The sequence below is a fragment of the Nycticebus coucang genome, chromosome 8, assembly GCF_027406575.1.
Source record: "Nycticebus coucang isolate mNycCou1 chromosome 8, mNycCou1.pri, whole genome shotgun sequence".
Taxonomy (NCBI): Eukaryota; Metazoa; Chordata; class Mammalia; order Primates; family Lorisidae; genus Nycticebus; species Nycticebus coucang.
In genome coordinates, this window is record NC_069787.1 from 78,043,352 (window position 1) to 78,061,463 (window position 18,112).

General features: G+C 36.6%; 1 protein-coding gene across 2 annotated transcripts in view; it reads left to right on the plus strand.

Moving 5' to 3' along the window:
* Positions 1-17,735, plus strand: part of PDCD6IP (programmed cell death 6 interacting protein) — an 80,605-nt gene extending 62,870 nt beyond the window's left edge. For both annotated transcript variants that reach the window (XM_053599006.1, XM_053599007.1), the window contains exons 13-18: positions 3,040-3,288; positions 4,135-4,269; positions 5,346-5,440; positions 14,516-14,639; positions 15,966-16,153; positions 17,075-17,735. In XM_053599006.1, coding sequence (XP_053454981.1) covers positions 3,040-3,288; positions 4,135-4,269; positions 5,346-5,440; positions 14,516-14,639; positions 15,966-16,153; positions 17,075-17,249 — 966 coding nt within the window. In that variant the 3' untranslated portion in view covers positions 17,250-17,735. The remainder of the gene's footprint in view (positions 1-3,039; positions 3,289-4,134; positions 4,270-5,345; positions 5,441-14,515; positions 14,640-15,965; positions 16,154-17,074) is intronic.
* The last annotated feature ends 377 nt before the right edge of the window (positions 17,736-18,112 follow it).

Consider the following 18,112-nt stretch of genomic DNA (forward strand, 5'->3'; position numbering starts at 1 on the left):
AGGCTTTTTTGGACTCTGTCTATAAAGGTGGAGAGGTCCTCTGTGTGTTTCTGATTGATTCCCGCTATGGGGGATTCAGTGGGGCCCTCATCTAATTTCTTCCATGCAGCTAGCCCACTGGCTCTGACCTGATCTTGGTAAGGAGCAGGAATAGCTGCCTGCTGGAGACCAGTGGAAAACTGATCAGCCGTACCATAAAGCATACCATAAGTTATGGGTATGGGAGGTTGGGCGCTCTGATTACTCTCCCGGAACACGGCACTCCTCCTGGAAGTAGGCCATCCACTTAAGGAATGTGGGGCCTGGGAGTACCGCTTTGGCTAGTTCTTTCCAGTCTTGGGCTACGCATGCTTGGTGTGCTAGCCCTTGAAGTATGGTTTCTGCCCAGGGTGAGTTAGGGCTGTCCTCAGAAACTGCCTTTTTTAGATCTTTGAGATCTTGAGCCTCCCAGGGGTACCAGGCCGCCGGGCGATAGCTCCGCCCTCAGTACCACTTTCTCCACCATATGGAGGAGGTGCAGAGGGGGCCCGGAAAGGATTAGTTGGAGGATTCCCAAAAGGGTCCAGGGAAGGATAGAGAGGTTTGGGTTGACTGAGCGGGCCAGTGAGGTCCGCCGATTCAGGGCTCTGATCTGGGCTCGGTTCTGCTTTGGGACTTTTATTCTCCACTTCTGTCAGGGTCGATGCTCCCTCTGTTTTCTTGGGGGGATGTGGGGGAGGGGGAAACAGCCCTTTAAGGCAGATAGAATAGGGAGTGTCCCAAGTGGGGGAATCTCCCCCCTTTTTATATGTGCTCTTCTGATTAATCTTTCAACCCCATCCCAGGTGTCCCAGTCAAAGAGGTTGCTCTCTGGAAGCCAGGGTGTGACCTTAAGTAAACATTCCCAGGCTTGAAGGGTCTGACTATCCGAGAGGTCTAGTCCTCTGCTTTTGAGTAAGATTTTAAGGGATTCCAAAGCAGGGTCAATTTGGAATTGGACTTCCCCATAATTTATGGGGGTACACTCACCCGCAGACCCATTGGCCTGTCAGCGATCTTCGTGTGGGGAGCCGAGGTCCTCACACGGGGCACCAATCTGCTGGGTCCTCCGGCAGTCGCAGTTGAGGGAAGATCAGGGCCAGCCCGATCTCGTCCCAGAGGCTGAGTGGGATGGTGAGCGTAGAAGGCCGGAACAGAAACACACGGAGCCCACGGAGCCAGGGTCGAAGCAGGAACTCAACTTTATTGCGAGAAGCAGCCACTTATATAGGGCGTGTGGAAGGGGCGGGGAAAGGAGGCAGGGACTGAGGTGGTGTGATGGGTGGTAACAGGGTTGGACCAATGGCATGATGCCACGTTGGCTGTATCTAGGTAGAGGCAGTTTCAGGCCGGGCCTTGCTGAGTCATTGCTACATGGAAGTAGCTTGATGGATCTACTTCTAGTCAAGATCGGAAAGTTGCACTAGGCCTCAGGCACATGGCAGGGCCCAACAGAGTAGTACAGGAATTCTTAGAAATAGGCAGTTGGTGGGGAGATCCACTGGAGTTGGAATTGCTGCTGATAAGAAGAAGGCGTTCATAGATGTTCCCTTCCTCCTTCATCTTTTCCCCGCCTTTCTGTGAACATCATGGGACAAGCAGAATAGGGTGTTCTCTTTGGTGCTAGCACAGTGTGAAGAGATGTGAGTGAAAGGAGCAGCTTGAAAGTGGCATCAGAGGGCAGTTGAACACTGTTAATAAAAGGGGTGTTTATGAATCATGTGGGTGGAAGTCAGAGGCTGTCTGGACTGAATACAACAGATACAACTTTTAGTGATGTGAAGAGAGGTACAAATACCCCTTTTTCCTCTTCCTCTACCAGCATATAAAACAAACATGTGGTATATAGCTTTCTATCTGTATCTCTTATTGCATTTCTTCCTTCATCTAGCATGCTGTTACCGTATTGATTGCCATTTATCTCTATTTTCTAATATCTTCATCTAGGCAAAAGACGGTATCTACTTTCTTGACAAAATTATACCTTCCTCCACTTCACAGCCATGACAAAGAGGCAGTATAGTGTAGAGTGGGTAGGAGATTGGCTTTGGAGCGAGTTAGTCTTAGGTCTCAAATTTCACCTCCTCCACTTAGCTATGTAACTATGTTACTTAAGTTTTCTGAGACTCAATATCCTCATCTTTGAAATGCAGGTAATGAATTTATACTCTATGGGGGTATTGTAAACTGTATTTTTTTTCTTTTTTTTTTTTTTTGAGACAGAGTCTCAAGCCGTTGCCCTGGGTAGAGTGCTGTGGCATCACAGCTCATAGCAACCTCCAACTCCTGAGTTTAAGCTTATAGCTGGGACTATAGGCGCCCACCGCAGTGCCTGGCTATTTTTTGGTTGTCGTTGTCATTGTTGTTGGTAGGCCCGGGCTGGATTCGAACCTACCAGCTCTGGTGTATGTGGCTAGTGCCTTGAGCCTGTAAACTGTATTGATGAAATATGTAGAACGATACCTGATACATAATAAGTATTCAGTAATTTGTAGGTGTTGCTGCTGTTATTAATGTTGCTATTGTTATAGTCTGAGTCCGCTGAAGATACGCTGAAGATACGATGTCTATATCTAAATAAACTTGAGGTACAATTTATTTTTGGCTCTCTGGGAAATCATCACTCTGCGACCTGGAATGAAGCCTTATGTATTTATTTATTTATTTATTTATTTTTTTGAGGCAGAGTCTCACTATGTCGCCTTCATTAGAGTGCTGTGGTGTCACAGCTCATAGCAACCTCAAATTCCTGAGCTTAAGCGATTCTCTTGCCTCAGCCTCCCAAGCTGAGACTATAGGCTCCTGCCACAGTGCCTGGCTATTTTTTGTTGCAGTTGTCATTGTTGTTTAGTTGGCCCAGGCTGGGTTCAAACCTGCCAGCCTCTATGCCTGTGGTCGGTGCCATAACCATTGTGTTATGGACACTAAGCTGAAGTTTCATTTATTTCCTTCTCGACACTGGTTTCTAGCTTTTTGTTGTTGTTGTTGCAATTAAACTGAAGTGTTTTTTTTATTGTTTAGGTTGTAAATGTCTTAAAATCATTGTTGACCAATCTTGATGAAGTAAAGAAGGAAAGAGAAGGTCTGGAGAATGACCTGAAATCAGTGAATTTTGACATGACAAGCAAGTTTTTGACAGCTCTGGCTCAAGATGGTGTGATAAATGAAGAAGCTCTTTCTGTTACTGAACTGGATCGAGTCTATGGAGGTCTTACAGCTAAAGTCCAAGAGTCTCTAAAGAAACAGGAGGGACTTCTTAAAAGTATTCAGGTGAAATTACGTATTTGATAAGATACGTGTTTTAAAAGTTAACAAAAAGGATATGCCTAGACTAAACCTATGCTCATTTAAGAAAATGACATTGGCGAATATATATAGTTAAGAGTGGAACACAATACATTTATATTTTGCAAAATTTAACTTAGCATATTTGTTTTATTTAAATCTATGAAGCAATGCCACACTTTTGTGGCTAAAATGTTGCATGCTTGATGCTCCAGATATTTTGGGTTTTTTCAAGTTTTCGAGAACTTTGTTTTTTTTGCCATATGAGGAGAAAATAAAAATTAGTCGGAGTTACTGATACCTATAATTATAAGGCTAACATACAGACATTAGTTGTTTTTTGAAAATAATGCAAAGTAAATGTGCTTAGATGTTTGAATATGTTTGAAGTTAGTCAATCATTGTATTTATAAATAAATTTATAAGTATTTATATTTCCTTGTTTGGAATAATGACTTGAAATTTTTCCGTTTTACTAGGTAATGTGCAGAATTATTGTATAGTTATACTCTTGAACATTGTATTATATATAATAAAATATTCTAAGAAGTAAAAGAATTTTAATCTTCATTATATTTCTTTCAGGTGTTACACATTAATAGAAACCTATAATTATTGGTTGTGTTTTGACATTCCTTGGATTTGGAATATTTTTACCTAAGGAAAGATTTAGAGCATTGTTCTACCTCAAAAGAAGTTTTATATTAGGCATTTCCAGTAATTCTGTATATGTATTTAATCATATATTATTTTCATAGTTGGAAAAGCTATTAAAAATATTATGAGGTATGATAATTTTATAAATGTAAATACATAAATTTTTATTTTAAGGTTTCACACCAGGAATTTTCGAAAATGAAACAATCTAACAATGAAGCTAACTTAAGAGAAGAAGTTTTGAAGAATTTAGCTACTGCATATGACAACTTTGTTGAACTTGTAGCTAATTTGAAGGAGGGCACAAAGGTATGAAGTACTTAAAAAAGAATAGCTAAAAAGTATAGAGTATAAATATGAAAGTATAGTTTGGGACAGTAATTGGTGTTTCCAGTTGGACAACATTATTCTTTGCCTGGGATTTGTTAGCTTTCATGCCTTTGGTTCTGTGAAGATTGTTAGGGGAGGAAGAAAGCTTCATGAAGGTGGCAGTATATCATGGGAACTTTCAAGGATGAATGGCATATTTTAGCTGGCATAAAAGGGGTATAAGCATTCCAGGTAGCAGAAATTAGCAGAGAGGTCAGAAGCTAATGGTAGCTTTAAGGGATAGGAAGTTAACCAATTTGAGTGAATTGTGAGGGTACAGGAGTAGTCACAGCCAGTTGGTGATGAGAAAGGTGGTGGTGGGGCATGACTTTTATATTATGTGTGGTGATTTAGTGATGATAACGCATGATCTGCCTGAGTATCGGAGGGCTTACTATGTTTTAAGCACTTTTTTAACTTGGTCCTTTAAAAAGTTTAGGGAAATGCCTATGATTTGTGCTTTACGAACTGCTTTGCTTTTGCAGAGGGCGTAAATTGATTTTTAAGTTTTTCAGATGAATAATTTCTTTTGGTACTTCACAGTTATCATTGGTAAAGTGATCTGGATGTAAATACAGTTGGTATAATGTAAAAAAAAATCCTTTGAAGAGGGGTTAAGAATACAGCCATCCAAATAGAGATGGTAGTTACATGCGGTTTTAATTTTGTTTTAGATGATGTTGAACTTTTGTAGTGAATGAGCAAATCTAACCACTTAAGTAGGTTTAGTGTTAATGTTAAGTAGTTGACTTTTTTTTTTGATCATGTTCATGATACTTTTAACTTTTTTGCACTTAATTTTTGGTGATAATGTTTTGTAAAAATGATTTTCTTTTCTTTAGGAATTTGAGGTCATATTTAATATTAAGTTGTTGGGCTCAATAAGTGGTATGACGGTGTCTCATTCAGAGGATTTCAGTTATTCAACTTTATCATTAACAAATTACATTTAGATCATGTTACTCCCTGGATTAAAAAATTTTTTCTTAATACTTGTATCTGCTCTTTGCTTATAGTTTTACAATGAGTTGACTGAAATCCTGGTCAGGTTCCAGAACAAATGCAGTGATATAGTGTTTGCACGGAAGACAGAAAGAGACGAACTTTTAAAGTAAGTTTTTTTTGGTTTTTCAGGTTGTACTTAAAGTAATTCCTTTTAAAAAAGTATGTAGAGCTTTTTTTGGGTGATTTTGGTAACTTGAGATAGCAGTTTCCTTCTTTTTCTCCCAGATATTTTACAAAGCAACACGCAAACAGCTGCACAATCCAAGAATAAAAGGATGAAAAGGAGCAGAAACTCTAGATGTAGGAAGTATGAGGAGGTCACAGAAATGATAACAAAACAGTTCAGGGTGGCAGATCTAAGAAAGTGCCAGTACATGTAAGCAGTTTATCTTGAAGTGGAAGGTAAGTTTCCACTAGAAACTAGAAGTAATAAAACATGGGGAAGACAGCTTGAATAGCCCAGGAAAAATAAGCGAAATCACTTTCTGAAGGAGCCTGTTGAGGAAGGCAGGCCAGTCATGTAGGACTTATTTTCTGCTCAGTAATCAATATAGAGGTTACACAGCATCTATAACAGAGATATTATGTTTATAAAAGTGAAAAAAATGAATAAAATTTAATAAAACTTCATAGATGAAGAACATTCACCAAATAATATTGTCATAGAACAGACAAAAATCTGGAGCCAAAATTTCACCATGGATTAAAACAACAATGTCAACAACAAAACCAAAAAAGAAAAAAAAAAAAAGGAAAACAGTCAGAGACTCTAAGGAACCTCTTGAGCAGAAATGTCAGAATTCAAGGAAGATGAGAAGAAAACAGGTAGCTCATGCCTGTAGCCCTAGTTACTCAGGAGTTCAATTGCTTGAACTCTGGTGTTTGAGGTTGCAGTGAGCTATCAGGGCCACTGCATTCCAGCCTGAGCAACAGAGTGAGACCTTGTCTCTTAAAAAAAAAAAAAGTGAGGTGCCCAAATTTAGGAAAGAAGTAGAAGAACAAAGCCATCACAGATATAAGATGAAATGTGAAGGAGCACTAAGGTATAATGGAAAATGAAGAAAACACAGGAACATAAAGCAGAAATGAGGAAATTAACCAGTCTCTGCTTGTCATCTGATTTTTGATAAACCAAACAAAAGCAAGCAGTGGGGAAAAGAATCCCTATTTAACAAATGGTGCTCACAGAACTGGATAACCACATGTAAACGACTGAAATTGGACCCACACCTTTCACCACTTACAAAAGTTGACTCAAAATGGATAAAAGATTTAAATCTAAGACATGAAATAACAAAATCTTACAAGAAAGTGTGGGAAAAATGCTTGATGATGTTGGACTGAGGAAAGATTTTATGACAGACTTCAGTGGGCAATTTGTAACAACAAAAATAAACAAATGGGTCTTAAGCTGAAAATTTCTGCACAGCTAAGGACACAGCAAGCAAAGCAAAAAGATAATCTTCAAATGGGAAAAGATACTTGCATGATATGAATCTGACACAGCATAGATAACTAGGATTTATAGAGAACTCAAATTAATTAACAGAAAAAGAACAAACAGTCCCATCTACTTCTGGGCAAGACATATGAATAGAACTTTCTCTGACCAAGACAGACAAATGGCTAACAAGCATTTGAAAAAATGCGTATTGTCCCTGATTGTCAGAGAAATGCAAATCAAAACCACCCTGAGATATCACCTAACCCCAGGGAGAATAACCCACATCATAAAGTCTCAAAGGTGCAGATATTGGCATGGATATGTAGAGAAGGGACACTTTCACACTGTTGGTGGGACTGCAAACTAATACAACCTTTTTGGTAGGAAATATGGAGAATCCTCAAAGAACTCAAATTAGATCTCCCATTTGATCTTGCAATCCCATTGCCAGGCATCTACCCAGAGGATGATTTTTCGGAAGAAAAATCATTTTATCATAAGGATATTTGCACTAAACTGTTTATTGCAACTCAATTTACAACCATCAAAATGTGAAAGCAGCCTAAATGTCCATCAACCCAGGAGTGGATTAGCAAGCTGTGGTATATGTATACTATTTTTTTTTGCAGCTTTTGGCCAGGACTAGGTTTGAACCCACCACCTCTGGCATATGGGGCCAGCGCCCTACTCCTTTGAGCCCGTAGGTGCTGCCTCTATGCAATACTATTTAGCCATAAAAAAGATGGAGACCTTACATCTTTTGTACTAACCTGGATGGCGTTAAAACACATTCTTCTCAGTAAAATATCACAAGAATAGAAGAGCAAGAATCCAGTGTACTTATTACTAACATAAAGCCAGTAGACAATCTAATACATGCTCATGCAAGAGAAAAACCTCAAATGAATTCAAGGTAGGGGGCAGGGAAATGGAGTAGGGAGAGAGACGGGGATGGGTATGCTCCCACTTAATGGGCACAAGGTTAGGGTGTATTGCACAACCTCTTGGGGGGGCAGAAATAATTATAAGAGGGATTCTACCTACCAAATGCAAACATAATTCTTTACACCCTCACATTAACCTGAAAAAAATTACAAGAAATGAGGAAGTCAAAGAAAATGAAATCAAACTAAAGCAAGGACTTGGAAAGATTAGAAGATGGGCACAGAAGATTCAATACTTGCAAAATTGAGTTCCTATCAAAGAAGAAGAACCAAAAACAGCGAACAGAACAGATATTTGATGATATTTTTACTCAACATTTTCCTAAAATAATTGAAGGTTTATTGAAAGTATGTTATATAGTGGGGAAAAATGATCAAGAACTGTCAGCATCAAGGCATACATTATTAGCCTTGAAAGGTAATGGCAGAATCCTTTCATCAGGCAAAAAGATGAATTAAGTTTATAAAAAGGTGAAAAAATTTAGGTTAGCAGTACTAGATGCTAGACAATAGTGGAATGACTGTAAGAACTGAAAGTAAATATGAGCCAAAGGTTTTATATCCAGTCAAACTCTTTCTGGTATATAAAAGGTCCTATGTTTATAGTAATAAATATAAAGAGCTAAAAGATAAAAGAACGTTACCCTCATGACCGTTTGAGCCAACTAGATCTTTATTTACCTCTCTCTGTTCTTGTTTAAACAGTTTTTCATAGTACCTTCCTCCACCCCTAGGAAAGAGCAGAGTAATTGTTTGTAGAGTATTTCTACTAAACTTATATAAAGCAAATAATTAGCATGTTTTCTAAATTGTTCTAGAGCTTTAACAACAGTAAAAGAGATTGATATCTTTGGGAGGTGCCTGGCTCAAAGGAGTAGGGTGCCGGCCCCATATGCCGCAGGTGGCAGGTTCAAACCCAGCCCCAGCCAAAAACTGCAAAAAAAAAAAAAAAAAAGATCGATATCTTCCAAATTAATGTTGATGATAAAATTTGACAAAGATTAAAATATAGTAGTCTTCAGACTGATTTCAGTTATGAATATGTATGTGAAAGTGCTAAATAAAGTACTTGCCAATTATATTCACCAATAAGTTAGCAAAGTATGATTAATGGGAGGAAGGGACATTTATTCTAGTAATGTAGTGATTAATTCAGTATTTAAGAGAAAAAGATACTGATTTTTCTTCATATATGAGGTAAAATCACTGGAGAAAATAAGTGTTCTGGTACTCAATAAAATAGGAGTAGCTAGATGCTTCCTTAACATGAAAGATACATATTTCTGCCCCAAATTCACAATTGTGGTTAGGAGGTGGCGGGTGTTTGGTGACAAACACTATAAATGGACTCCTTAAAGTCAAGAACAGATAACAAATACTACTGTCAACACTATTACTTAATATTACACTGGCAGTACTCACCAGGACAGTTAGACTAGAGAAAGAAATTAGAAATAAAAAATTTGGAAAGGAGGAGGTAAAGCTGCCACTATTTATGTAGACTTTATGAAATTCTATACCTACTTGAAAACCCAAGAAAGTCAACCTCAAAACTCTGCAAATAATAAAGTAATTATTATTGAAGTTGCTGGTAACAAAAATAATTTGTAGAAATTACTAGCTTTCATGGAAGATTTATTAGAGGAAAAGACTTGCCTACAGTAGCAACAAAAAAGATACGTAAGAATATGTTTATCATATATAAGACCTATATGAAGAAAACTTTAAAATACTATTTCAGGATACAGAAGAAGACTTGAGCAAGTTCAAAGACATGTTTTAGACAGGATGACTCAACTTTATACAGATGTCAATTTTAAATAAACTTATGTATACGTCAATGGGCACAGTGATGTGCACCTGTAGTCCTAGCTGCACAGGAGGCTGAGGCCATTGCACTTCAGCCTGGGCAGCACAGTAAGACCTTGTCTCTGAATAAAAATAAGTAAATAAACTAATTTATGCTTACTTCTCATTTAAAAAAAAATAACAGATTTTCATTTGGAATTATACAGTTGATCCTAAAGTTCAAGTAGGGGATTAGCTAGGAAAATTGAGTAAAAAGAACAGTGAGGGGTTACTAATTTTGCCAGATTTTAAGAAATATAATGCTGTCTTTAATTGAAACCATGTACTGGTATATGATAAGACAAAAGACAGAATAAAAAATAGAAATAAATTCAAATATAAATGTGAATTTAGGGTAAAAATCTTAAAATCAATCTGAAGCAGGTGGCAACAACTGCCTAGTCATTTAGAAAACAAAAACATTATTTTTGTGCCAGAATAAATTCCAAGTGGATCAAATTTGACTTGTGTAAATGAAATGTAAAGTCTAAAAGAGAATGTGGAGAATTCCTTAATAAAGCTGGGATGGAAGCAATCTAACTCTGACTTATCCAGAAGCCATTGACAAAAAAAATGGTTAAATTCGTTATAAAAACATGATAAGCGGAGATAAGGTATGAGAAACTGGACAATTAATACTTGAAACTTATTCACAGGTGAAAGGCCAATTTACCGTATTTATAAAAGAACTCCTAGAAATTAATGAGTAAGAAAAAAAAAAAAAAAGACCAATAGAAAATTGGGGAGAGGATGTTAATAGAAATTTTGCAGACAAATATAAGTGGCTCCTAAACATATGGAAAAAATACTCTCATTCAATATGATATACAAATAAAATTACTCTGACGTAACATTTTTAAGATGTGTGGCAAGAATCTGAATATTGTTAACATTTGTTAGCACATGTTGGGGAAATAAATCTGTATATTTCAATGAGAGTAAAGAATGGTGCAATCCTTGTAAGGGACGATTTAACTGTAAAGGTCAGTATTACAAATTCAAGCATCCTTTAATGGTTTTGGGAATCTACTCTGAGGATATATTAGCATGTGCTAGAAATGATGTATTTATTAGTTTATTAATTTCTGCATTACTTACAGCAGTAAAAGAATAAAAACAAATCAAGTGTCCAGGGCTGGTGAAAAAATAAAGCTACATCTGTATGATGAAATACTATGCAGTGACATATGCAATTGAAAAAGTTCAATATCTAGTAGAGTAAAAAAGATCAGAAGAAACAGGTGAAATTAATTTCAGTAATATGTTCTGTAAACTTAGTATACCCCCAAAGTACTATCATTTTAACATAACATATGAGCTATTTTACTTTTTTCCCCTCATACTATGTCTTAGAAATCTGTTGCATATTTTGTACTTAACAACACATCTCAGTTCAGAAGAGGCACATTTCAGGTATATTCAAGTGTATTGGGTTTATTAGCCACGCATGGCTAATGGTTACTATATTAGTACATGGCTTTTGGTGAGCATATGTGTGAAGTGCTGTTGGGTATCTATCTAAGAGTGGAATTGCTGGGCCATAGGGTATGTATATGTTCAACTTTAGTTGCCAAGTAGTTTGCCACACTGCTGTGTTCTTCCTAGCCATTATGAAAGTACTGGTTGCTCCACAATTTTGCCCTCAGCTATTCTGGTGTGTGGATCGTGTTATCTCACTGTGGTTTTAATTTTCATTTCCCTCATGACTAATATGTTCTTTTATATACTTACAGCTAAAGGCTTTGATGCTTTGTTTGTTTTCATTGAAATTTTGCATCAAAAATGTAAAGAGTAGAAAAAGAATCAGTGTTACTCTGACCTTTACTGTCTTTTAAATAATGGTTTAAATACTAATGCCAGTAATAATGACTGTTGGGCATAGCAATACTAAAGCATTTTATTTCATATGCCTGTGTTTTTGCTTTTTTATATTATGAATCTTATTTAATGGCTTTGATTTATTAGTTAGTGGCTAGGAAATTCTCATTTGCTCTATAAACATGTTATTTACTGCAGTCATCCCTAGGTATTGAGAGAAGACAGTGAGATATACATATTTTTAAAGATATTTCAAAATTTGATCTTTTAGAATTTAATTAAAAAACTTCTAATTTAGCCAGGAGTGGTGATTTATGCCTGTAATCCTAGCAGCTTAGAAGGCTGATATGAGAGGATCACTTGAGCCCAGGAATTTGAGACCATTCTGGGCAACAGTCTCTAGACCAGAGTTTTTCAACCTTTTTTTTTAATCTCACGGCATACTTGAACCTATAGTTAAACTTTTGTGGCACAAATTATGTTTATCAAAAAAGAAAAGGACAAAAAAGAAAAAATATACTTACTGTGCTTTGAACTCATTTTGAAAATCATTTAATTAATGATCTTTAAAAATTTTTGTGGCACACCTAAGATCCTCTCATAGCACACCAGTTGAAAATTGTTGTTCTAGACCCTGCCTTGAAACAAATAGAAACATTACCTAGGTGCTGTGTGCATGCCTGTAGACTCAATTACAAGGGACTACAAGGCAGGAAGATTGCTGGAGCCCAGGTGTTCCAGACCAGCCTGGGTAATACAGCAGACTTCATCTCAAAAAACGAGTTTATCTTGTAAGTAGTTATTTACTTATATTAAGAAGGAGTTTTAATTTTTAATGAATATATTAGTTTTCTGTGTAGTGACTAGTTTGTCTTCCATTTGGGGCCCTTTTTTAGAGTTGAAAGTGGGGTGTGGTAGATATGGGGGGATTGCTGTTAATTGTTTTATCAGGGCAACAGGTACTGTCTTAGCCATTTTGGGACATAACGTATTTACTTCTCTGTGTGTGTTATTCAGGGCAGTGAGAGGTTGATAACCATATGTTACTAGAGTATATTTACCTGAGGTGGTATTATTATTATTAGAGACAGGATCTTGCTCTGTTGCCTGGGCTAGAGTGCAGTGGTATCATCATAGCTCACTGCCACCTCAAACTCTTGGCCTCAAGTAATCCTCATGCTTCAGCCTCCCCGGGAGCTAGAACTACAGGCAGGTAAACCACATTTGGCTATTTTTAAAAATTTCTTGTAGAGATGGGATCTTGCTGTGTTGCTTAGGCTGGTCTTGAACTCGTGGCCTCAAGTAGTCCTTCTGCGTTGGCCTCTCAAAGTGCTACGATTACAGATGTGGGTCACTGCACCTAACGTTAGGTATTATTTAGTGAGATTTGGGGATAGCTTCCAATTTACTGTTACAGGAGACTTTAAAATTTTTTCTAGTTTTTAATACTCAATTGTAATGGTCTTTTCATCTGTCTTTCATGAGTTTACCTTAGTGACAGATTATGAGTTATCTTTTAATATAAAATATCTGAGTGTTACATTTCTTTCCATATCTTCAGAAATTTTTCATCTTTGAAATTTGCATAGTGGTTTACATAATAGATTAGTTTACTCATCTGTTTTATTTTCTATAAACATTGATAATGTACAGTGATTGAAATTTTACCTAGATGACTATGAGTGGTTCTAGTTTTCTGGTAACTTTTCGATAGTTTATGTTAGGAGTTTTCATCAAGGGACTGCCTTTATTAGAGAATAGACAGTTTTAGGATTACTTGCCCATTTTGATATGTTCCTTACTCTAGCTGTAACTGATTTTTGAAAATGTTTACCTTTTTTTCTTAGTCTTCAGAAATAGAATAAGATGTAACTTCATTTTATTAAATAGTAGGAAGAAAGAAGATTTAAGTTTTACTCAAGAGTAGGAATGTAGTGTATTTTGATTTATTTTTTCCAGTTTTACCCTTTTTTAAAAAAACATGTTATGGTACATATTTATGAGGGGGGAACTTGTGATATTTTGATACCTGCATATAGTGTGTAATGATCAAGTCAGGGTAATTAGGATATCATCTCAAACATTTATCATTTCTTTGTGTTGGGAGCATTCCATATCTTCTCTTCTAGCTGTTTTAAAGTATACAATAAATTATGTTAATCACCCTGTGGAGCTGTCAAACACTAGGGCTTATTCCTTCTAACTGTACTTTTGTACCCATTAACCTCCTCTCTTCATCTTCCCTCCCGTCTATACTTCCTTACTTTTGGTAACTGTTATTCTACTCTATGCCTTCTTGAGATTAACTTTTTTAGCTCCTGCATTTGAGTGAGAACGCGAAATATTTGTCTTTCTCTACCTGGCTTATTACACTTAACATAATTTCATCCTCTTACATCCATGTTACTGCACATGACAGAATTTCATTCTTTTTTATGGCTGAATAAAATAGTCTGCGGTGTATATTTACCATACTTGGTTTATCGATTCATCCATTCATGGATACTTAGGTGGCTTCCATACTTCATTTTTTTGTTTGTTTTAGAGGCAGAGTCTCACTAGTCACCCTCGGTAGAGTGCCATGGCATCACAGCTCACAGCAACCTCCAACTCTTGGGTTTAAGTGATTCTCTTGCCTCACCCTCCCAAGTAGTTGGAACTACAGGTGCCCATACCACAATGCCTGGGTATTTTTTTGTTGCAGTTGTTGTTGTTTAGCTGGTCTGGGCTGGGTTCAGACCTGCCAGCTTGGGTGTATGTGGCTGGCACCATAACCCCTGTGCTATAGGTGCCAAGCCGGTTTCCATAGCTTGACTATCGTGAGTAGTGCTACAGTTAACATGGTAATATAGGTATCTCTTCAGTACACTGATTTCTTTTCTTTTGGATAACCCAGCAGTGCTGAGTCACTTGGTAGATCTGTTTTTAGTTGTTCTGAGGGAACCATACTGTTCTCCATAGTAGTCATACTAATTTGAAATGTATTGTATTTTAAAATTACCATCATTGTTAGTCGTCTATTTTCTATGTTTCTTGTATGAAGAAAAGAAAACTAAAAAGATCTGGTATTTTATGTGTATTTTACTTTTTTTATTGTGTTAATTTTTAACACTCTGTCTTTAATAAGGGACTTGCAACAGAGCATTGCCAGAGAACCTAGTGCTCCTTCAATTCCTACACCTGCCTATCAGTCCTCTCCAGCAGGAGGACATGCACCGACTCCTCCAACTCCGGCGCCAAGAACCATGCCGGTGCGTAGACAATTTTTTTAAATGGGAGTTTTATATTAGTGACAGTTTGCCTGCTCTAAAGGATAAAATGTACTTTACATCAGAGGGATCTAGTGGTCACCACCTGTATCAAGTGACCAACCTTCTGATGTTTTGCAATATGTAGAACACAGCATCACTCATGAAATCTTGACAAAAAAATGTTTAACCTGAGTCTAATCAAGTCTTTAGAATGAATTGTCCATTATAGCAAATACAGTGATAAAATAAGAAACTGTGCCATTAGGAAACAATAGAACATGGAACATTAAAGGAGACACCTGGGTTGATCTTTTCTAAAACTGAATGTCATCTATCTGAAAAGAGAGAGGGCTATAATTTAGATTAAAATAAATGAAAACAAAATTTTTTTTTGCAGTTTTTGTCCGGGGTTGAGTTTGAACCCACCACTTCTGGCATATGGGGCCAGTGCCCTACTCCTTTGAGCTACAGAAGCTGCCCAATAAATGAAACATTTTTATAATTAAATGCATTATCAGTTCATAAAGATAGGTACAAAAGCTTTTTTTGTGATAAATAAGAAAACTTAAGTCTGGAGTGGCTATTCATTGATACTGGGGAATAGACATTAATTTTCTAAGGGTGAAAACGGTACTGTGGTTACGTAGGAGAATATCCTTATTAGGACTTGAGGGCTGACATCTTTATGAATGGTGTCATGAAGTTTGCAACTTAATTTCAAATGGTTCTTCAAATATGTAGAAAGATAAGGATATGGATATAACTATAGATAAGGCAGGTACTGCAAAATGTTAATAGTTACTGAATTTCATTGGTAGATATGTGATTTTTTAAATACTATTTGATTTTAGATCAATATAAGGGTACATATGATTAAGTTACATTGTTTGCATTTGTTAGGTAACGTCCAAGTTGTAGTTGAGTCCTTCACCCAGGAGGTGTGCCATGTACTCCTACTTTCTACCTATACACTGTTCTTTTAAAGTTATGTGGTATTTGAAAATTTTCATAAAATTTGGGGACTAGGAGGTGATTTTAGTAATAAACTGTACATGGTCCACCTCAAATGTCCAGCCATTGGTGGAAATAGTAAATGATAAATAGGCATCAGGAAAAGAGCAGTGGCTGTGGTATTTGTACAAATTGGAGGATTATTGCTTGATCTTGTTAACATTTTTGGAGTACCAACATTGAAGAATGGGAATTAGAAATACATTCAGATGGATTCTAGAACTTCCCATACAGTATACCCTCATTTATTTTAATTAGTAGCAATTTGAGAGAAATATAAAACCTTTTGTAGTTAATGCTGACTTTTCCTTATAGCCTACTAAGCCCCAGCCCCCAGCCCGGCCTCCACCTCCTGTGCTTCCAGCAAATCGAGCTCCGTCTGCTGCTGCTTCCGCTCCAGCTGGGGCTGGGACCTCTGCACCGGCTCCATCACAGACCCCGGGCTCAGCTCCCCTTCCACAGGCCCAGGGACCACCCTATCCCACCTATCCAGGCTATCCTGGGTAAGCCTGCAACATTGTATTATATATTCTAAGGAGTTGGCTGATGTTTCTAGCTCTGGCTCACCTTTTGAAAACAGGATCACCTCTTCTCTAAATTGGAGGTGTCATGAATGTTTAAGATACATTGTCAGCTTATCCAGAAATAGAAGTAATGCTTATTGGTCACTTATATTAGTAGGTGAAGAGCTGTTTCCCAGGCTTTTAAAATTTACTTTTTTATGTTTTTCCATATTGGGCTTATATTAAACATATTTCTTCTGTGTGGAATCCAGTATGCATTTCCTTGGTTTTCTTTATTTTAGTGATAAACAGATAGATGCCTTTTCAGAGCTTATCAGAGCAAGACTTATTAAAGCCTTGTTTATGTCCCTGTACTTTGAAATTTTGGCATTTAATTAATTGTGAACAAAAATTTATCTAATTATGGAATCTACTTTCTTAAAGATTAGCTGCCTTTGTGGTAATTTTGTAATGATAAAAATTTTAAGATGGGCTTTAAATTTTACTTAAGTACATCTTGTCTTCTAAGTATTAGAACTCTATAAACAGCAAATTTATGTGCATTACAGTGAATATTGATTCTTGTGGAAGAGGAATGTATTTACAGTACTAGTTTTGGCATATTAAAATGAAGGGTCTCCATTTTTATTCTTTCCTTAAGTATTAAGTATTTAATTTTATTTCCTTCAACAATATTTCCTAGATAGTCAACAATATTTTCTAGATAGTTTTAAACACTTGATAGTCTTTCATTTTAATTAATAATAGGATAGGAATACTTTTCTCTAACAAGTGTCATGAAACATCCCCACCCCGTTCTTTAATAGACTGAAAAAACTTAGTTTTGGAATAACCATCATATGCTTAATTTTTTAGTATTTTATTTACCAATCCAGTTTTTTTTCTTCTTCTCCCTAACAGGTATTGCCAAATGCCCATGCCCATGGGCTATAATCCTTACGCCTATGGCCAATATAACATGCCGTATCCACCGGTGTATCACCAGAGCCCTGGACAGGCTCCGTACCCAGGACCCCAGCAGCCTTCATATCCTTTCCCTCAGCCCCCACAGCAGTCCTACTATCCACAGCAGTAAAATGTCTGCTCAGGAGCTCAGCTGGTTTAGATCAGAAGGAAAGAAATACCAACCCTGCAATAAGTGTACTAAACTCTACGCTCTGGTTAATGTAACGTACTCTACTGTACTGAATGCAGTGTGTGATTTCTGTCTCGGCTAAAAGCAAAAAGCTGTGCCTCAGTTGCACATTTGATTATACACGTGAGATTTGCTGCTATTGCAGTGGGGTATAATAGGATTTGAAATAAATTACATTACATTTCATAAAAAGTGAAAATGAGAAATTAAACCTGCAAGTGAAACATTTAAAACTATTATATTTTCTACATAAGACACGATTGGGACATCAGATACTTAACAAAGATGGATTTAAGTATGGATATTCAAGAACACTAAGCTTTCTTTCTCTTTTAGTTTCTTGATTTGGTTTAATTTCCATTATGCTATTTTGCATAATCAAGACATTGTAAATCTTATAATTTAAAAATAAATTACTTAAGAACAGTTGTCATTGTTATGTTTTGTCATTGATTCTCATTACTGTCTAATTTCTTTCTGGTATTGGTCTTTCATTTTGTATGTGCATAAGTTAAACAGATACTGTGTTTAAATGCATGGATAGTGCAAGTGAATAGGTTCAAGGACATTTTATATGGAAACCAAACCAAATGAATAGTACCATAATTTATCTTTCATATGCTGATTAGTAAGTTAATTTTTGACATTTATTTTAAAAAGTCCTATAATGTGGAAGAAACACACATTTGGTACCAAAGATTCTTCAAATAAATATACAAGTAAATTTGTATATTTAATGTTTTATTGTTTGCTTCTCCAAGAAATTGATGCAAATTCTGGTAATAATTCTTTCATTTTTTTTA